At 37.1% G+C, this 23,297-nt stretch overlaps 1 protein-coding gene across 1 annotated transcript; it reads right to left on the bottom strand.

Moving 5' to 3' along the window:
- Positions 1 to 60: 60 nt before the first annotated feature.
- On the bottom strand, positions 61 to 2,133 carry LOC116139360 (phytoene synthase 2, chloroplastic-like). The gene is made up of 6 exons (XM_031425038.1): positions 1,749 to 2,133; positions 1,621 to 1,671; positions 1,228 to 1,400; positions 862 to 1,097; positions 582 to 774; positions 61 to 314 (listed from the first exon to the last, which is right to left on the bottom strand). Exons 1-6 carry the CDS (start codon positions 2,089 to 2,091, stop codon positions 138 to 140), a joined length of 1,173 nt encoding a protein of 390 aa, XP_031280898.1. The 5' UTR covers positions 2,092 to 2,133; the 3' UTR covers positions 61 to 137.
- Between the last annotated feature and the right edge of the window lie 21,164 nt (positions 2,134 to 23,297).

Raw genomic sequence — 23,297 nt, 5'->3', positions numbered from 1 at the left:
TGCAGCTTTACATAATTGACAGACTTCACAAAATCCGTATATACCTACAACTCCCGACAATTTTAAAGCGTAAGTTGTCAACCCTTAAAAAGGGGGCAACTAATATTACATTTACAAAGTCACAAGCCCTTCTACAATCAAATTCTATATGGAAAGCTGAAGCTAGGTGGTGTTGATTTAGCTTTAGAATATGCCAAGGGCAGCATCATAAACTTCCTTGTCATTCCAACATAGGCCCTTTTTGTCAAGTTATCATAGTCATTTTCTTCAATTGCATCCAGAATCTCTCTGTACAGTAGCAAGGATGACCATACCTGCATAAACATTTATATATATCACCATCAATCATTTTGTAATCTTCTACAAAAAGCCTTGACTTTTTTATGAAATTGATGTTTTTAATTTCCTTCACTTTCAATGATGTCTTGAATCTAGATTGAGTTTTGTTTTTCTTGCACTTGAAAATATCTAAATTTTTTTATATATGATTGATACTATCGGTGTGTTATTAGTTTCATGTTTTATGTTGACATTTTTTTCACTATCAGTACTAAGATGTGGAAATGTTAAATAGATTATACCGGCCAACGGCTAGCCTTGTTGAGCTGTGAAGCTCCTTCTTCGGCCAGCTTGAAGTAGAATCTTGCTCTTGTAATCTGCTCTTTCATGAAGTCTCTCCATCTATCATTCACCTTTCTGGAGAAAACATCCTCGTCACATAGTCCAAACTGTGCTAGTTCATCTTGGGGAAGATAAACTCTCCCTCTTGAAGCACTGAAATGACAATAAAACACAAATAAGAAATTAAATTAAGAGGCTTCAACTGCAAGCAAACTATGCTTTCTCTATACTGAAACTTACTCCTCTCCCACATCTCTAAGAATGTTTGTCAATTGATTTCCAACTCCCAAGTATAGTGCAGCGTTGTATACACTTTGAGTAGAAACTACAGATTCTGGTGCGATTCCCATTATTGGAACACTCATTAGGCCGACTGTCCCAGCTACATAGTAGCAATAAAGATAGAGTTCTTGAAAGTTTTCGTATCGACATGTCCTTGTATCCATTCTCATTCCCTCAATCATGTCTCTGAAAGGCTGAACAAAAAAATAAATCTGTTATTACATTAACTTTCTTGCATCAGGAGTACATGTTCGGATTTAAAAAAAATTCAGGATGTTCACACTTCACAGGAGACAACTACAGAAAAGCGAATTCTGCAGGCACCTTGATGTCTAAAGGGAAGTTAAAAACAGTATCAGTAAGTGCAGCATCAAGCATGTCATAAGGGCGCCCATCAAAGATGTCTTGCAGCCTCTCTTCCCATCTATCAAGAACACTGGAGTTCATGCACACAGCATTGTGCCCATCAACTAGCTCATCAGTCCTCCTGCACCAAACTGCAGAAAATCATTTAAATTAGTGTTTTTTTTTTTTTTTTTTTTTTAAGAGCCCAGAAATTCCTCGACACTTGCTTTGCAAGCCCGGTTTAAAAACTGGAGTCTCCACTGAACCCTGCAATCTCTGGGAAGCGGGAAACAATGGCCTTTTAAACAAAAACAACTTAGAAAATGAGTCCTCTCCTTGTATTAATCTGCAGAGTTGACAGTTAGTACTTACCATAAATCGCCCAGATTGCCTTTTGTCGCTCCTTTGTCATTAACAAAGTACCTGCAGCATAAAAAATTCATCAGTAAGCCATTTGCCAATGATTGAAATTGTTGGATAGAAGGGAAGTGAAATTGGACCTAGATAAAAAGTCTTTGCATATTCTGCACAAATTTTTCTGCATCTTTCATAAGCTTCTTCAAGGAACAAAGGATGGAACTCAGGCTTTCTTCTGCAGGCATCTTCCTTGCCAAACAAGCTAGCCTGCTGAGACTGCCTCTCGACAATGTCACGGACATGGAGATCAGTGTGAGGAATGCCATGTTTTGACAATCCAGGGAAGATAACTGAGTTCTTTTCCCTGGGGGCCATTGTTACTCCACCACTTCTTGTTGCTCTAATCACTAAAGCTTTTTTACAGAATTCTCTTTTGCCATTGCCAACCCCTATAGGCCTTCCTGCTATTGAAAATGTTGAACTCATATTGGGTTGTCGATCTTTTTCCCTTTCCTGAAATGTTATGGATTTAGCTGACTAAAACAATGAGAAGTTTTCTATCTGAATATTAATAAGCATTTCCCGCATTGTCCATATTAGGAAAAAAAACAAACTTAGGATAAAATAGATGGATGATAAAACGTCTTGGGAATCTAACAATGCATCTTAGAATGGTTAATACGCAACTTAATTATATTTTAATAATCTTTTATGTTAATGGTTATTTAGTCATGACGTTCTATAGTAATTTGTTAGGACTATGTATATTTACTATTAGATCTGAATTGTCAAATATAATATCATCCTATAAAATGAAACCAATGGTGATTAAGCATAATCCTGAACGTTTGATTAGAGAATGACTCTTATGTTAGATAATTAATTTACCTTGAAATTGTATATCAAGTTATAAAGAGTTGAGAATAATATTGTGTTTTACAAAGATGTTGAGTTTGTCTATTTGCAATTGGCCAAAAATTCCAGGAAGCCGTCTTGTTGTGTGCAATTCGGATCAGAATCTTGATCTCATTTGATGCCGCTTTGAACCCTTTTGTTCAATTTCTGTGTGCTCTTTGTCCTCAAGTCATCACCTCTAAATTATAATATTACAGTTTGTTTCCAAGTGGATTACAATGAACTAAGCATAACACTAATTAATGGATTATGTTGCTTTCTGAAGCTTTTTCCCCATTACAAGATCACGTTTTCATAATTCAAAGTAAAGATTGAGTGTCACATCCTACATTGTTGGTGACAGCAAGTTAGAATTATTGTATTTCCCCAATTAGATAGGCGTGTTTGGTATTATGGGTGAAAAGATGCTTTTGTGAAACCTAAAAACTAAAAGTAGACACGTTCTACTCGTTTGATAGTGTTCATATTGAGTATATGTTTATCATGATTCAATTTGTTTAGTTTCGGAAATCTCACATTGCATAATTAATAATGAGATGATTAAACTTTATAGAGATGCTGAAACTAATACGTGTTGCCAAATTCGTGAAAGTGAAAGACGTGTGAAACTCAAAACAGACAATATAGTAGGAGGATTAGACTGCTACATTGAAATCAATGCGTGTTTAAAGATCCATGAAAATGAAAAAGAAGACATCTGAGAAACTCAATGTAGGTAATATCTTCCCTTTGGATTGGATCAAACTGGTATATTGAAATCAATACGTGCGTACAAATCTATGAAAATTGAGAATCAAGACATTTGTAGAACTCATTGCAGGCAATATCTACTCTTGAGGTCGGATCAGACTGCCGCACTGAACATATCAACACCATGATTAAATTCCCCATGTAGCAAGAGGCTGAGACTGGCATTTGGAGCCTCTACTTAAAAGGTGGAGACTGGAGACCATGTGTTTACCGAGTCCAAGACCAGAATTCTCCTGGGGGAACCAATATCCTTGGATCCAATGAAGTAAAACCATTGTTGCCGGATTAGGAAGAAAATTAATGAAAGTGAAGTGAGAATGTGAAGCCAAAGCTAGAATTAACAACACACAATAAATACATTATGGTGCAGGCAACATTTTGGAGACAGTAACAATACAAATCAAACTTGTGTCCCAACAACATTTTAGAAATTTACAGGAACATTTCAGCCCTATGATATGATCACTTCAACAATATTTTTATGCTTAATTATCTTAGGTTTTGTCCCATGTGCACGGTGTTCTTATACCTAAAAGATGCTTTCACATATTCTTTTAGGATATAAATAAACTTGGGCACCACTTATTATATCACGATTTTAATCGGTTTGGTCAAGCTGGGCCTATTCAATGTTGATCGATTTAAATATTTATTAAATCTCTTCCTCAATCTAACCAAGATTTATATATGATCTAATCTCACCTAGAGGTGGAATAAATGGGTCAGGTTAGGTAGGTCAATCCTAACCTAGCCCACATTAAGGAGGGTTCAATCCGAAAAAAGGTGGTGGGGTTGAACCCAACCCGCATGTACCTCGCTAGGCGGGCCAGGTTTTAATATGGCAACTCGACGGGTTACTTTTTTTTTTTTAAAAAAACCTGCCAACTTGGTAATTCGGACCAAAAAAAAAATATTTTTTTTTTGCAAATACTCTTTTTACCCTTGAAATATATCCGTTTTATAGCAGTTGGAGGGGTCTTCTTCGTCATTTTCTTTTCCCATTTTTTCTATAAATAGGCCCTAAACTATAATATTTTCTCACATCTCAAATTCTCTCATTTTCTCTAATCTCTATTGAAATCTCTCAATTATTCTCTTTGTTGTTATTTGTCAATTTGCTCTTATTTTAATTTTTATTAGTTTTTGCAATTTTCAATTCATATTTCCAAATTCCAATTCTCTTTCTTTAATTTTTTATTTCTTCTATATCAAATTTTGTTTTTCAACTACAATAGATAGATATTTCCATCCCATCGATTTCGATGATGAAGGAAACTATCCTAGTCCCCCTGAATTTACTAACATAAATGCAGTAGATTCAAATAGTCCCGCTTTCCCAGTCTCAAAATCTGATGCACCTCATAATATTTCCCTGATTCCTCCCCATGCTGTTACAGCTCTCGGTGGTTCTAGAAGTCATCCTTGTAATCGTCGTTCTCATCCAACTTCATCTCAAGCAGAAGCGGGTTCATCAACTACTGTCGAAACCGACAACAGGCACACATTAGACATTTGGGTGCATTTCGATAAGTTTTACGAGACAGAAAATGTAGTTCAAGTGAAGAAAACAAGATGCAAGTATTGTGAAAATATTAATAAAGCTGATTCAGGTAATGGTACTAATACTTTAAAAAGGCATGCTAATAAATATATTGCTCAACATGGAAATAGAGAAACCAATCAAACTCAAATACCTAATATGAGTATACTACTTGACGTTATAATTCTGATGTATATAGGGAACAATTAGCTTTATATATTGCTGTAACTAATCAACCTATTAATATGGCCGAAGATAAATATTTTGAAAGATTTATTAAAAATTCATTTTTCCAGGATTTAAAAGTTATTCTAAAATTGCAACTAAAAATGATTTAATAAAATTGTTTGGGAAAATGAAATTAGAATTAAAAAATAAAATACATACTTGTCATGTTAGTGTGACTCTAACCGCCGATATTTGGAGTGGTAGAGCTAAACAAGATTATATTTGTGTGACTAGTCATTATTTTGATAATGAATGTAAATTAAATAAATCTTTATTGAGATTTAGATTAATGGATGTGGATCATAGTGGTCAACAAATTTATAATAAAATTGTTGAAGTTTTAGAAGATTATGATGTTATTAATAAAGTGATAAGTTTAACTTTAGATAATGCAAGTGCTAATAGTACAACTATATATTTTTTTTTAAAAATTAATTATCATTTTTATGACAATTTGAAGTTTTTTCACCAATGCTGTGCATGTCACATTATTAATTTAATTGTGAAAAGGGGTATGAAAACAATTAGAGATAGGAATTCTTTAGCTTGGATTACTAGTAGTAATAAAAGAAATGCTGAATTTCAAGATGCTTGTATAAAATCAAATATGTCTCCTAGAACTTTTGCATTAAACATGCCTGTTAAATGGAATAGTACTTATTTAATGCTTGATTCATGTTTACTTTATGCAAATTTAATTAGTTATTTTGTAGCAAATAATAGAGGTCCTCATTGTTTGGTAGAAAATGATTGACATATAGCTAAAAAATTTCATTCTTTTCTTAAATTTTTTTACCAATCCACTTTACAACTTTTTGGTGTGTATTATCCTACTAGTCTATTGGTAATACATATAATTATAAAAATTTCAGTTTTATTTAGAAAAAAACAGAAGCAATGAAATTTTAGCGGGGCCAATAAAGGCAATGGAATTTTAAAAAAAAAAAATATTGGAAACCCATTCTTTTTCTTTATTGTTTAGGTGCTATATTTGATCCTAGAATTAAAGTAGCAGGTTTAGAAAACGGTTTAGACACATTAACTGAAAATTTACAAAACGAAGCATATGCCAATCAACTAGGAGAGGTAAGAGAGTGTCTTGCAGAGGTATATTTGCAATATGAAAACAGGTATGAGAACCAGTAAAATGGCAAAATACCCGTGGAAGTTGCATCAGAAGAAACAAATGAAGACTTCGACTCTTGAAGTGCACTTAATAGGCCGAAGAGGACTCGAACTTGAAGCACAACCTCCTCTTTAGAAGCACCAACAACGACTGTACTATCCTCCATGCAATTACAGAGTAATGAGCTTCACTAATCTTTGGGAACCCCCAAAGTGTTACCAGTGGATCCACAACAAAGAGCCAACTTTGATGTCTTAGAATATTGGAAAACCAAAAAATGTATTTTTTTTGGTATTATCAAGACTTGCCTTAGATGTTTTCGCTATTCCTGTCTTAGCCGTCTCATCCGAACAAACATTTAGTGCAAGTGGAAGAATTTTAAATGAAAGGAGGACTAAACTTTCACAAAAAATGATTGAAGTCCTCACATGTCTTCGAGATTGGGAACGACTGCACCATCAGGATCAATACAAGGTTATTGAAGATACTTTAATAGAATCATTTCAATTTTGTAATATAGATGATACGGATGAGGGAAGTCTTAGTCAACCCTTAGATTAGTTGTTTTGTAAATTGTAACTTGTAAATTAATTGTCAATTATTGTACTCTTTTTTCCTTACCAAGTTTTTTTCCCATTGGGTTTTTCTTGGTAAGGTTTTTAACGAGACAATAATTGTTGTAATTTCTTATTTTATTTTTTGATAAATAAATAAATATATTTTTTCTTATATTACAATTTTATTGTATTAAAATTGAATTAATATTTGAAATGTTAACCAAAAAAAAAAAATTTAATTGAATTATTGATATTTGAAAAGTTAACTAAAACAAATTACACAAAAGAAAAAATTAAAAACAAAAAACAAAAAATTGTGGGCTAACCCGGCCTAGCCCGCATCTTAACCCACTGGGTTAGGGTTGACGGGCTGGGCTGGGCCACCCTTTCTAGCCAAGAGGCGGGCCTAACTCGACCCGCCCTTGTTGGTGGGCTAGGTTAGGCCCGGCCAGCCAATCCCTATAACCCGTTGCGGGCCAGGCCAGGCCAGGTGGGTTATTTTTCCACCACTGGTCTCACCCTCCATCTACCGAATTGATTTGGATTATATTTTCAACAACCAAGGAATGTGAGGGGCGGACCTAAGAAGTGACTAGTGGGGGTGGCGCTTATGACCCTACTCAATTAATTAATTTTCTTTTATAATTGTCTTTTTTATTTTAATTTGTTATAATTTACTTTGCAAATAGATCTTACTAATCTAAAAATAGAACCAACTTTTTTCTATTATTTATTAAATAAATGAGGTTTTATTAGTAAGCATATTTTATATTGTCTTCATCAATTAGAAGTCAACAACAAAGTTTTCTTGATACAGAAATCTGCACCAACTAGAGTGATTCAATTGACCTTAGTGAGATTGAAACCGGTGTGTGCATGATTACGGGTAACCAACAATAAATGAATAATGAATGCAGTAAAGTAAATGGCAAAGAGATTTTTAAAGTGGTTCGATGAGATGAACTCTTGAGCCTACTTCCACTGTTTTTTGTATTTGCTATGACAGCTTACAATAGAAATTCTAGAAATATTTTCCAATCCCTTTCTCATTATTTGAGGGGGTTTATATACAGAGTTTGTATAAAGAAAAGAGCAAAAATAAAGAGATTACAATTAAATTGAAATACAACTCTGATATTCTCGCGATTGGGTGTTGTGATTGGGCAAATATTACTTTCAATCTGACCCCTTTGGAGATATCTGGGATTTGAAGTTATCTGGGAATTGGTTGAATGATCGCACATATTGTTTGTGACTAGCTTGTGCTGGGTCGAGCTATAGCTCGACGAACTTATATTGGTCAGACAATTGGTTCGGTGGAGTTGAGCTAGTTTTGGGTCGCGCTATAATTTCGCGATACTCTAAGCTTGATGGAAAAATCACATACAACAAGTTTAAACTAGAAATGGTAAATATAAATATTTCTTGCCCCTTTAACATTATTTTTGTTTTGAACCTGTCTTCTCTAACATTGAATCCCAGATTTATCTCTACACATGTATTGACATTGTCATTAGTTCTCAAATTTCCCAATGAAATTACTCTTCATTAACCAGAAATATTACTTCTTATAGTAGAAAATAATTCACTACTTTATCTTAAAAACAATCAATCTCAGGTTGAATATTGTAACACTAATTTTTTACATAAACCTCTAACACAATAATTTACACTCTACTTGTTGAAAAGATGACGAATCTCTAAGAATTTCTTCTGAGTACATTGAATTAATCCATATAATTTTATATTACAAATTTACAAAAAAAAATTTGTGTTCAATAACTTAACCCGATTTCTCTAATATAAAATGGAAAAAGATCAAATATAATATGAAATAATAACAACTTCTTCAAGTATATTGAACTCCTAATTTAGCTGAAGGGTTTGGTTTGTGATCTTAAAATATTTTTTAAAAACTAATACCCATAATTTAAGTTGTATATTGTTATACCTAAAAAGTCAGGGCTGACGTAAGCTTACATCAGTAAGTGCCAATCAGAGTTCAGGAAGGCTTTGTGCCGTCCAGGAGCTGCCATGTTGCTCTATGATAGAAGGAGTATGGCTATCAGCAACTTGGCAGATTTAGGTTTTGTCTATGAGTGAATAAGAGCCGCACACCTGTCCAAGCCCTAAGTAATTTGAGGATATTTCCTGAGTTATCAGCCAATGTGACACAAGGAAGGACTTGCATGGCACCTACCCACTTGTAGATTTGTAATCATTACCTTGAATTCCTCTACTATAAATAGATGACTCCCCCTTTCATTTACGGGATTTTGATACTGAACCTTATTCTAATTGTAATCTTTATTTTCAGAGCAAAAATAACCTAAGAGAAAGAGACTGGCTTGATATTCTATCTGAATATTTGTTATTGTACCTCTTTTCACTATTCATTATATGCAACTTCTTGTAATCTCTCATATATAAAATAGCAATGGATGTAGAATTCACTTTAAGCATTCGAACCACTTTAAAAATCATCTCTCATTTATTATTTAGTCTTTGCATTTGATTATCATAATTATTCACATGTGATTTCTAAGAGCTGCTTAGCACTTTGCATGTGCAAGTTGTTGGTGTCAAAATCAAGCAACAACAGTTTGATGCTAGAAGGAGGGCCTGATTTAGTATCCGCTCTTCATTAGGAATCTCTGATCAATTAGTTCTATTCATGAACAAATGACTCGTGGTCTTGAAGCTGAGCGAACTAGCACTAGCTACAAAGAGATCCCCCGAGTATAGGATGGTATTTCTCCTGAAGTACCTCCAATTCCACAGGGTACCATGGCAGATATTTCCTTCAGCTCACAGCTCGACCCAGCTATGATGAATTACCTAGAAAGGTTCAACAATACTCTCTGAATGATCAGCCGAAGGCTAGATCATTTGGATCAGGTTGTATCGCCCAATTCCGATAAAGCGGTGCTACCACCAAAGATGCCCGTAGGTCATGCTAAAGTGCAAAAATGGGCAAAAGCCCATGCTATGTGCACTATAGTGTGTAGAGATAAGGGGAAACATATGGACGATAATGGGCCAAAGGGATCCAAGGGACCAACGAATACCGGTCTTGAAGCAGGTAGAATACCTATGGCTTTGTGACTTGGCAGTATGTCACATCATTAGCCGTCCCACGCCACATCGCATGGGTACCCCCACAAGAGTGCAAGGCAAGGAGATTCCCATTAGCAGCCCCACAAGAGTGCAAGGCAGGGAGATTCCCATTATCGTCGGCGTGATGGTTTCGACCATCACTGCCAGGGAAATACCCACCATCCGTGGGTCGATTCTGACCATCACAAAGGTCATGATAGCTCCCTCGGCCATTCAGTGCCTTCACATAGCTCTAGCCAGTGTGTGTCAAGGTATGCCGGAGGATCCGACTAAGGTGAGGAAGAGTTCAATGTGCGGTCTTTCCTCAACCGCAATTGTGAAGGGCGAACCTATGTTGCGGAAAATGATCCCTAGATAGCTCTGGTTCCTCAGATTGAGGAGTTGCAGTGAGCTCTGGATCAAATTAGAGCTCAGCAAAATGAGCGAGGGCAGGTTGCTGAGGTGTCTCCCTTTTCTCTAGTAGTATTGACTGCTTCTCTCCCATCAAGATTTAGAATGCCCGGCATGCAAGCATTCAATGGGAATTTTGATCTGCAGGATCATCTCCACGAGTTTAATGACCTCATGGAGCTTCACCAAGTTTCCGACTTGGCTAAATGTCATTGCTTAGTAGTGACTCTGACTGCCCAAGCTAAACGCTTAGATTGCTTCCACTAGGATCTATTAATTTATGGTAGCAGATGAGTTCGTTATTTCTGAGACACTTATAGGCTAATAGGAAGTTCTTAATGCCATTGAGCTATCTAATGTTAGTGAATATTAGTGTATTCCCTAGAAACCATTCATATTGTCGGTTTCAAAGCATTTTGTCTTATATCAATATATCATAAATAATAGAAGAAAGAGTTCTTCAATTCACATATATATAAATTGCTTCCTTTATTCAGTCATGCATTTAAAATAAAGTATGTATATGAATTGTCCAGATGATTCATTTAATCGGTAAATGAATTTATCAAAAGGTTCCCTACGGAAGCAATATAATTTGGGCAACTATATTGCATAGTAGGCATACTAGATGCTTTTGAAAGATATCATGAGTTGATATAAGTACGGATGACGATGATATCGGAAATAAACAATGGTCAAGACAGGATCCATTGACTCGAAAATATAGGATCAGGAGTACTGCTAACTCCATCCGGGTCTGGGTTCCTGGATGAACATTGATAAATGTCAGAAATCAAAATCTCTAGCTAGAGTCTATTATTAGTCATGCGAAAGCAAGTTTGTGATGACAAGTTCTAGACATATTGATCGACGATTCGATAGAAGATTGAGTTTAGGATTTTGATGTTCCATGAATCTGTACTCGATCAGGATATATCAATAGAGAGACTTTACTTGCATGGTACATATGATCTAAAAAAGGTTTGATGAAGTATTTCTTCATCGTGGTTTAGGGACTATGGCACATTGCTAGATGTTTACCATATTCGTTGGGCCTCTGGACATGTTTTCGGATTCATCCAAAACTAGCTCACGGCTCATCCACTGTAGACCTACATGGTCACATCAATAGCCTTAAGAAGTTAGAGAAGGATAAGAGAGATAAATGATTGTCTGAAGGGGCTAGCACTTTCCGAGGATAATGACGACATTTCTATGGTAATTGTTACATAGAAAATTATTTGTGACATTTTAAATGTTAAAATGGTCAAGCAATAATTAATTGTATTTAATTATTATATCTTAAAGCGTTAAGATAAATGAGATGAACAAAAATAACCTTTTAATAGTTAAAGAGCAAAAGGTAAACTTATGGGTTGTTGAAGTAAACTAGTGTAGTTTACATGGGTCCTTGAATAATATTGATTATTCAAAGGCCAAATTAATAAATGCTTGGGCTTGTTTTAGAATAAGATTTTATTAGGGCATACAAGTGAAAAGAAGGAATTACAAAATGACCCATGTATATATAAATGCAAATGGTTGCATTTTAGGTCAAAGTGGTTCATTGTTCACTGATAAAGAAAAACACAAGCTCTCTCTTAGGTTCGGCCACTCTCTCTTTCTCTCAAGGTGGTGTTAAAGTGTAGAGAACTCATTCCTTTGGGTTTTTGGCTTCATCAAATAAGGCACTTGGAGAAGGTATAATACACCAAACTTAATTCATTTTAAGTTGTTTAATGTTTGAGTGTTCTATAACCAGCATGCATGTTCCTTTTATGTTTTTCTTGTTTCCACCATGTGGTATTCATCAATCTATCATCTGAGCAAAATATGGCAGAAGAGGAATGAGTCCCTCCAGTCCTATATTGACATGTTCCACAGGCCGCTGAATAAGGTGGCCAATACACCCGAAGATTCAGTTCAGACTCTTATAATTGTAGGAGTTCGCTCGCAAACTAACCTGTGGAAAAAGTTGCAGTTTGAGGATGATATTTCCCTTACCTATCTCTGCAACCTCACTGAGAAATTTCTTAGGATTGAAAATTCAGTGGGCGCCTTGAACCGCTACGACCGAAGTCCTTCGACTAGCACTCCTAGTTGGAGGGAGGAAAACTGGGGGGAGGGTAATAGAAAGCCTGATCGCAAATGGGCTAATGAAAATCAAAGAAAGGGAAAGAAGCAGTGATTTGAGCCCAAGAAGTGTTATGCCCAGGTCCCTCGTTGCGATCGTGACAAGAATTAGTATGCTCCGTTGAATGCATCAGTATCAACTATTTTGGATAAATCAGAAAAAGATAATATGCTCTGAGAGCCAGTGCCTATGAATAATCCCCTTTCAGCTAGAAACAACAAGAAGTATTGACGTTATCATTGGGACAATGGGCACCATACTGACGAATGTTAAGCTCTTGAGTAGGCGAATGAAGACCTCATTAAAAAGGGGCACTTCAAAGAGTATATTGATGGTCCAACTCCCACTCAGGAGAAGGATCAAGGGGACTAAGGGAAGAAGCGTTGTGGTTGCAAAGGCCTATATCTTATCGGAACTATATTTGGAGGGCCGCACCTTACGGGGAATTTTCAAAGTGCTCAAGAGAAGTACACTCGAGAAGCTCGCCATAACCCTGTGAGTGTGATAAGCATGACGTCACGACTTGCAAAAGTGTGCAGAGAGGAGGAAATTACCTTCTTAGAAAAAGATGCGGTATGACTACATCACCCTATGAGGATGGACTTGTTATCGCTCCTGAAATAGGTCAATGTGAAGTCCACAGGATGTTGGCAGATAATGGTAGTGCCATGAATATCCTATTTCAGTGAGCATTCGAGGAAATGCAATTGGACGAGGCAGATATAAAGCTTGCCACTATCCCCCTCTATGGTTTTACAGGGGATCTGATTCCCAAAGGAACAATTGCACTTCCTATCACTTTGAGTGAGACCCACAAAGTGACTAAGATGATAAAATTTTTGGTAGTAGACTGCCTGTCCGCTTTCAATCGCATATTGGGACGACCTCTGCTTCAGAACTTCAAAGCTGTCATCTCCATCTATCATTTGAAAATGAAATTTCCCATACCAACAGGGTGTGGGGAAGTTAGGGGGTCTCAGAGTAAATCTCGCAACTGTTATATAAGAGTAGTGCAGATGGCATGTAAAGGGAAAGGGAAGCCAGTGGGCGTTTCCAAGTAGGCTATGGCGATCTGCAGGATTGAACCACAAATAGGTTCAGTGGAAGAAAATATAAATCCTTGAGTTTAGGAGGAGTATTCCCATAGTGGGCCTATTAAGACTTTATCTGAGGTATTCGTCAGCCAGAGCGAGCTGACCCGTGTATTGAGAATTGAAAGTAATCTCAGCCCTCAGCTTGTTGTAGATCTGACGGGCTTCCTTAGATAGAATATTGATGTTTTTGCATGGACTCATGCTGATATGGTCAGGATCAACCCGAATGTAATATGTCATGCACTCAATATCGATAGTGAGATCAGGCTAGTTCGCCATAAAAGGAGAACCATAGATCTAGAGCATTATACTGCTCTTAAGGTTGAGGTGGATAAGCTCCTCTCAATCGTGTTCATTCGGGAGGCTCATTACCCGAGTTGGGTCGCCAATTCTGTTTTGGTGAAGAAACCCAATGGCAAATGGCAAAATTTTCTGGATTTCACTGATTCAACAAAGCCTTTCCGAAGGATAGTTTCCTTTTGCCTATAATCGATCAGCTTATTGATGCCACTTCTGGGCATGAGCTGTTAAGCTTTATGGAAGCCTACTCGGGGTATAATCAGATCCCGATGTATACAGTCGACGAGGAGCATACCTCGTTTGTCACAGATTAAGGGTTGTACTATTATAAAGTCACGCCCTTCGATCTGAAAAACACAGAGGCAATCTATCAGCATTTGGTTAACCGTATGTTTTTCAAGTAGATCAGGAAATCAATGGAAATCTATGTTGATGACATGCTGGTCAAATTGCATGTTACTTCAGATCACATAGCCAATCTCGTAAAGATGTTCAACATACTCCGGAGATAGAGAATGAAACTTAATCCTCTTAAGTGTTCATTTAGAGTATTCTCAGGGAAAATTCCTGGGGTATATGATTAACCTTTGGGGAATTAAAGTCAACCCTAAAAAGATCCAAGCTCTCTTAGATATGAAGAGTCCCGCTATCCAAAAACAAGTTTAGAGCTTTAATGGGAGGATAATGACTCTCAGTCGCTTCATATCAAGAGCGACATATCATTGTTTGCCATTCTTTAATATACTTAGGGCCAACAAGAGGTTTGAATGGACTTCAAAATGTGAGCAAACCTTCCAGAGTATAAAAGAATATCTCGAAAAGCCGCCTCTCCTGTCCAAGCCATTTCTTAAAGAAATCTTATTTCTTTATCTATCCATCTCTCATTATGCGGTCAGTGCTACTCTCATTCGGGAAGAAGGTAGAATTCATTGTCTAGTATATTATATGAGCAAATGACTACTAGACGTCGAGACACGATATCCAGAGATGGAACCATTAGCTTTTGCCCTACTGATCGTTTCTGAAGCTGCGACCTTATTTCCATGCTTATACCATTCATGTATTAACCAACTACCCACCCAGACAAGTTCTTCAAAAACCAAAGGCTTTAGATAAGCTGCTTAAGTGGGCTATGGAACTAAGTCAACTCGATCTGCATTACAGACCAAAAGCAGCAATCAAAGGGCATGCTATTACTGATTTTATTTCAGAGTTCTCTCTTTAGCCAGATCGGGAATCCAAATAGCCAGCTAGTGAAGTTGTCCAGAAAACTGTTTGGAACTTGTCAACCTGGAGCCTTTATGTTGATAGGTCTTTGAACAGGAGAAAAACCAGAGCTGGCCTTCTACTCATCAGTCTCGAAGGGACTCGCATTTATGGAGTCCTTAGGTTTGGGTTCAAAGCTACAAATAATGAGGCTGAATATGAGGCGTTATTTGCTGGTTTACGACTAGCAAAAGAAATGGGGATGGATATGATCAACATTAATAGCGACTCCCAACTAGTTGTCAATCAGATTTTGGGAGAGTACCAAGCCAATGATGCATGCCGAGCACAACCAAAAACCAAATTTGTAATCACAGTAAGTATAGGTCGATCCATAGAGACTAGCTAATCAGATTACCCAACTTATTATCACAATGGATTAATGAAATAATGAGGGCCGGGGGGGGGGGGGGATTTTACTTCAAAAATTAATTGATACAAGAGTAATTACTACTAACAGGAATTAAGTGAAGAGAATTTAATAAAAAAAATGATTTCGACCAAGGAAATTACCCATGGTTGCAAGCTGATCACTGACTTCTAATAGATATTATTCTTTAATTGAATATTTAACCAAGGATTATCAAGAAGCCAGACAATCTTTATCTTCCCTAAGTTCATTAATCTGAGCCCAACACACAAATTAATTCTTATCAATAAACCACTTGGTATTACACAATCCTTATGAATTTACTGATAGCATTACGAATTAGGAAGTAGTTAAAGATGAATAACAATCGAACAAGCGTTAGATTATTTAATTCATTCCATGTTTCTTTTAAACAATCAACAAAAGCTTGGATCACAATTGTTTTGCTTAATTACTAATCTAACTAAATAAATATTATAACAACTACGGATTACAAATTCAGTTTAGCAATCAATCACACAATCAATCAATTAATAGGCCTCTTTAATCAATTAAATCATGCAACCATAATAAATAAAACAAAGAAACATAGATATACAAATAGAAGAATAACTAAGATTAAGAACAAAGTCTCACAATTATGCTAACCGGATTGGTGTTTCCTTGAATCGAACTAAAGAATTTAGCCCGACATGATGAGATGAAAGGCACAAAGAAAAGGAAAAATAAAATTGCGTTCTGTCTCCAACCTCCAAAACCCTAGCAGCCTAAAAAAATTCTGTTTTCTATCTCTAAGAAATGTATAAAAGCTTCCCTTTAAAAGCCAACTCCTAAAACTAAGGCAAATAACTAAACCCTTTTAGGAAAACACTTCTTTCTCTCTCTTCAAACCTGCCCTTAATTTGTGCAAGTGAATTCCAGCTCATACACATGAATTTCCAGCCCTCCAGACTTGTATTGAACTCCCTCTTGAAGTTGGACCAAGTCTTTATACGAGCCATAAAAAAATAATCCAAATCAGCTAAGGATTAAAGCTTCTGGGTTGAAGCCATAATTTCCAGGCCCATTTTGGACAGGAATTGTAGTTCAGGATGTGTACTTAAATTTGGGATTTTGAATCGTCTAATTTGAGTTTCGGAAACTCCAGTTATGCCATTTTAAAGCTCCAGTGGTCGGACAGAAATCCTACTCCAATTAGGATTTGATTTCAGTTTTCAGCTCTTACTTTACACCAACAATTGGAGGCCCAAACGAAGTCGTCTCTTGACATGCCACTCCAACTTGGAAAGCTTAAGATGTCTACTTTAACTACATAGATGGTCCAAAAACCAAACTGTAACTCCAAGTCCATCAAAAATCTGTAAACAGCCTAAAACATCCAAAAGCAAAAATGCTAGAAACTTATGATTTTAAGTATATTTTACTAACTCTTAACCACAAATGCCTTATACATAAAAATCATCACAAATAGGCACCATAAGATATTAAACATGCCAAATAAACTAAATGCAAGGGTAATAAAAATATAAAATTATAAGTCTGTTAGACACCTTGCTTCACAAGGAAACAATTCATGGTTGAAAACTTAGACAACACCAACCTTGGCCTCGAGGCCAGACTCGAAGCCCTCACTGCTTTTATGCAACAATACTCGGACAAAGTCATAGCACTGGAAGCTGAGAATGCCACCATCCGGACTGAGAACGCCTCCATCCGAGTCGAAAACCAGATTCTCAAAGAAAAGGTAAATCAATTCTATAATTTTGAGCTTCAACCTTACTAAGTATCGCCTAACCACTTCCGCACACCAGTTACGCCCATGCAACCTCTCCATACTCTAGACCCCAAATTGTCCAATGCGGACACCCATTCATCCCAGTTCCATTTGTCACAAGTGGATGGCTTGGTCCATAATTAACTCGAACCTAGACAACAAACAAGGTCGCTCTTGGCTTACCCTCTCTAAGCACATGATCAAGGCACCCAGGTAACCCCAAGCCTACTACTATAAGAACCCATTCTTAGCCTCCCAAATCATCTCTAACCAATCAATCCTGATCAAGCCCCACTTGGTTCGACTCACCCTCACGGGTCGAGTGGACTCTCACACCTTCAATCGACCCCGCTAGGGTCCATCCATCCTCATGGATCGAGTGACTCTCAAATAACCCCCCGTACTATACATGTTGGCTGAAACACCCGATCAGTCACACTAGGAACCACTCAACTCGGAGAGATGAATGGAGATCCAAGCTTCCAAGCAGTACATGATGGAATGATCCCCTAAACTGCTCCACATGACTCGACTCATCCCAACATACCGAGTGCGAGTCACATGTCAAACCAAGCCAACCAAGCCGACCCGATGGCCTCTGCCTCACCCTTTGAAAAGATATTAGCCAAAAGGTTGGTTGACATGGATGTTAGAGTAGGTGCCCCAGAGCCAATCAATTATTGTAGAATTGACTCTTTGTAATAATGTTCATTGATCAATAAAAGGTATTTTATCTATATCGCATAAATCATCATTGTATGTATTGATATACGTCCTTAGAATGGTAGAATTGTGATGAGCGTATTAAGTGTTTCAAATCTTGATAGTGAGAACCCTATGAGCACATATGGTGGCCATTCTAGAAACATCCGTAGCCCTAGTATTATTCTAAAGTAAGGGCATAGATAATACGATAAGGCTATCATAGTGTTAAGCGAGCCTGTCAAAAGACAGTGACTGATCTCACTTGTCAAGTTTGTTTGGTGACAACCTGGTGCAACACATGAGTGCTTGTTATAGGCAAGTTCACTGGACTGACCCACCAGAGGATTCCATATGGATGGTAACCCCAATGTCTATGGAACAAATCCTCTAACGAATGGTGGTGCATGTGATCCTTAGACTTGAGATCACCAGAGCGCCTTGTGCACCGATTGGTGTAGTTTGACACTAGCCCAACTCAGTTCTATTCAAAGCTGTCAATAAGGTAGTGATTGGCTGCATCAAGGAGTGTATCAAGATTATAGTGGATCGATAGAGGATTCATCACTCCTGGGTACGGGGGAAGTTATCTCATGGTGCAATTCAGTAAATGGCAATGACACTAAAACTGTGGTCACAGTGGGATTGAGTTGTTGCTCTATTTAGTTTATAATTTAGGTCATTGGTCCAGTAACTGAACACATAATATTGAGAGTAACTGAGGTTGACACTATTTCTATGCCCCAGTCTCGTTGAGATAACGTATGATGAAAGGGTGGCCATGATGCCTTGCTAGGGGTCAATCTTGGTCTGTGTGTAGTAAGACGATTAATTGGTGTTAATCGCAATACTACACACTACCGGTATGATGAGGAGTCTACGGGTCACACACATAAAAGATAATTTAAGAGGCAGTTTATAAGAAGAGTGTTTTCATCTTTTTAGGCGAAAGAGTATTTTAGTAATTTCACAGTGCAATTAAATTTGCTGAGGTCATAGCCTTTATTTAATTTGTTAATGAAATTAAATAATTGAAATTATATTTAAATATGTGTTCGCATATGTTTAAATGAATTATTATTATTGTTAAATGTTAATATATATTAATTGAATTGAATTGAAATAATAATAATAATAATAATTAAAATATCTAAATGGGGCTGTTTGGACACAGGGGTTGTTCGGGTTGGTGCCCAAGCCTATTCCATAATGGAATAGAGCAGAGTGTGCATTATATAAGTGCAACACTTTGTGAAATTAAAAATGAATTTATTTCAATCATTTGATAAAAACCCCAGCCCCCTTTTTGTCTCCCATGCCAGTTTTCCTTTTGCTTGAAACAAAATTTGCTTCATTTTGTTCTTGGTTCTTAAGGCTAGAAAGGATCTAGCAAATCCCTCTTTAGTTCCTTGGGGTTATCTTCTTGTGAACTAATGGTGGTTCGATCCTAGCCTTGGATCGGTAGCAAAACCCATTCAGAGTTAAAGTTGAATGAGCCTCCAAACGTGGGTATGGTTTCTTAACTTTAAATTGATTTTTTGCATATTTGTATTTAATGAATAGATTGTTAAATTTGTACCCTGATCTTGGTTCTAAGGAACGATCCATGTTGTTTATATAATTTTGTTTCTGCTGCCATAACTTGATCGTTTCCTAACAATGGAACCAATGATGAGGCGCATACCTAGAGTGCCGATCCCAACCAAGAAGAGCTTGAAAGAATCAGCATGCATGAAGAGTGGTGGAGATGGAGAATGAAAGCATGAAAGCATGGATTCTAAAAACCGGTTTTCAAACAAAGCTTGGAAAAGAGATTATACCTACTCCTTTGCTTTGGATTGATGAAGATCAGCCTCAAAGTAATGAGACCTCCACACTTTAACACCACCTTGAGAGGTTTAGAGAGTGGTCGTGGCTTTTAGAGAGAGTTTTGGTTTTGCTTTGAGTGAACAATGTGTGTTATGAACAAAAATGCAACCTTTTGCATTTATATATACTTGGGCAATTTTGCAATTATTTATTTTTCACTTCAAAGCCCAATAAAATCTTATTTTATAAAGGGACCCCACGAATTTATTATGCTACCCTTTGAATAATCAATATTATTCAAGGGCCCATGTAAACTAAACTAGTTTACATTAACAACCCATAAATTTACCCTTTTTACCCTTTAACTATTAAAAGGTTATTTTTGTTCATCTCATTAATCTTAACACTTTAAGATATAATAATTAAATATAATTAATTATTGCTTGACCATTTTAATCCTTAAAATGTCACAAATAGTTTTCTATGTAACTATTACCATAGAAATCCCGTTATTACCCTCGGAAGGTGCTAGCCCTCTTCGGATAATCATTTCTCTCTCTCATCCTTCTCTAACTTCTCAAGGCTATTGGTGTGACCATGTAGGTCCACCGTGGATTAGCCGTGAGCCGGTTCTGGATGAATCCGGAAACCTGTCCGGAGGCCCAACGACTATGGTAAACATCTAGCAATGTGCCATAGTCCCTAAACCACGATGAAGAAATACTTCATCGAACCCATTTCAGATCATACGTACCATGCAGGTAAAGTCCCTCCATTGAGATATCCTAATCGAGTATGGATTCATGGAACGTCAAAATCCTAAACTCGATCTTCTACCGAATTGTCGATCAATATGTCCGAAACTTGTCATCACAAACTTACTTTTGTATGACTAATAATAGACTCTGGCCAGAGATTCAGTTTTCCGACATTTATCGATGTTCGTCTAGGAACTCGAATCCGGATGGAGTCAGCGGTACTCCCGATCCTATATTTCCGAGTCAATGGATCCCCTCTTGACCATCGTTCGTTTCCGCATATGAACAACGCATGACCAAATAGGCTTTATTGTACGAAACATGATTAGTCTCGTACTTATACACCGTATGAACCATACGCATCCATATCGGATCCGACTACAATGTCTCAGGTCAAAGGACTACATCGTGCACTGATATAACCAAACGATAAATCATTGACTACATGCTTTTCCAAGTGATTTGTCGTTATTCGGTCACGTTCGAAAAACAGTTCACCAACCGTTAATCCATACCAATGCCCCAGTGACATGACTATCATCGTCATCCGTACTTATATCAACTCATGATATCTTTCGGAAGCATCCGGTATGCCTACTGTGCAATATAGTTGCCCAAATTTATATTGCTTCCGTAGGGAACCCTTTTCGATAATTCATTTACCTATTAAATGAATCATCTGGACAATTCATATACATACTTTATTTTAAATGCATGACTGAATAAAGGAAGCAATTTACATATATGAATTGAAGAACTCTTTCTTCTATTATTTATGATATATATAGATACAAGACAAAATGCTCTGAAACCGACAACACGAATGGTTTCTAGGGCATACACTAATATACACTAACAAAGCTAACAACACAGCTATGTCGATTCACCCTTCATGGATGCAATTGCTCTAGCCGAGATGCCACACAAGTTCACCATCCCCAACACGAAACCCTACGATGGCACAATTGACCCGGATGACCACATTGTCTCATACAAACAACGGATGTTTGTCGGCTCCATACCCCGACAGTTGAGGGAAGCTTACATGTGTAAAAGCTTCAGTTCTAGCCTCTTTGGACCGACCCTCCAATGGTATACAAATCTCCCGAACAACTCAATCATCTCATTCGCCCAGCTTACCAACACCTTCGACAAGCAATTCACCAGCAGCAAGAAACTCGAGAAGCTGTCAACCGACCTATATAGAGTCTACCAAAAGAGGAAGGAGCTACTAAAAGAGTAAGTTTGCAGGTTCAACAAAGAAAAGATCTCAACTGACCTATATAGAGTCTACCAAAAAAAGGGTAGCCATTGAGAGAGTACGTCAAGAGGTTCAATAAAGAAAAGATCCCAACCAACCTATATAGAGTCTACCAAAAAAGGGGGTAGCCACTGAAGCAGGTTCAACAAAGAAAAGATCTCCATCCCATCCTTTAATCCCGAGACAACAATAGATGCCTTCAGAAAAGGATCTTCTTCCAATTGAGGAACTATACAAAGACCTCACGAAATTCGGTTGTGACACAATGGAAGATGCCCTAGCCAGCCGTAATCCAAATAAGATGGGAGAAGGATGAGGCAAACTGAATGAGGCACACCAGATATGATGACCGCCACCAAAGGCGGAGTGAAAGAAGACCAGAATCCAGGCCGTATGTGTTAGTAAATCAATGAACAGAGGCAGCAGAAAAACAAAAATTTGCCCATTGATTACTCTGATTTTTCCAAGATCAAGGGTATATATATATAAATTGAAACAATAAAGATCCATGCAAGGATTAGTTTATACCAGCGATTGGAGGCTCTGTCAGTGTCTCTGAATGTGATTCGTACTGATTCGAGAATGAATTGAACTCACGTCGTCCACGCGAAGATAATACGTTAGAGACCGAGAATTAATTTTGCTAGAATTAATTCTTGGCTTTAAGGATAGTGTTTAAGAAGATAGAGTGAAGACAAAAAGAGAGAAAAATTTCTCTCAAAATGTTCTCCATAGCCACATAATGAAAATTGCATGTAAAACCTAAATTTGCTTCATTTATATAATGAGGCAAATTTCCATTCCACCCCCAAAGTTTAGCAACAACCAAACTTATATGGAATTGCATATTACTCCCTATTTACTTATTTAGTTAAATATTAATATTAACTCTAATAATTAAATTTATAGTTTTGCTAAACTACTCCAACAATAAAATTGGACATAGGCTACAACCTCAATAAATTTAATTACACAGCAAAATTACCAATATGCCCATTTGTCTAAAAGACAAATATACCCTTCCAAAGTTTACCATCCTTAAGCTGCCTTCTAAGTGTGTGACCTGTAGGCTCCTTATCATATTGGCAGTGAGTTGTATCACGATGGACACCAATCAATCATCTCACTACACACAGACCAAGATTGGCCCATAGCAAGGCATCATGGCCACCCAATAGATTCAGATTCAGCGAAATAACTACCTATCAATGATATGGTTATAGCGCAATGAAATCCTTTCATCATTTGTTATCTCATCAAGACTGAGGTACAGAAATAGTGTCAACCTTAGTTATCCTCGATACATTTGTATTCAGTTTTTGGACTAATGACCGAAGTCATAAATTGGATTAGGCAACAATTCAATCCCATTGTGGCCACAGCTTTAATGTCATTGCCATATAATTAATTGCTCTGTGAGATAACTTCTCCCATACCCGAGAGTGATGAATCTGATGTTGATCGACCATAGTCTTGATACACTCCTCAATGTAGCCAATCACTACCATACTGATAGCTTTTAATAGAACTACGTTAGGCTGGTGTCAAACTACACCAACCAGTGCAGAAGGCACTCCGATGATCTCAAGTCTAAGGATCAC

Source organism: Pistacia vera, unplaced genomic scaffold (genome assembly GCF_008641045.1).
Source record: "Pistacia vera cultivar Batoury unplaced genomic scaffold, PisVer_v2 Contig350, whole genome shotgun sequence".
Classification (NCBI taxonomy): domain Eukaryota; kingdom Viridiplantae; phylum Streptophyta; class Magnoliopsida; order Sapindales; family Anacardiaceae; genus Pistacia; species Pistacia vera.
This window is presented reverse-complemented; position numbering and strand designations above follow the sequence as displayed.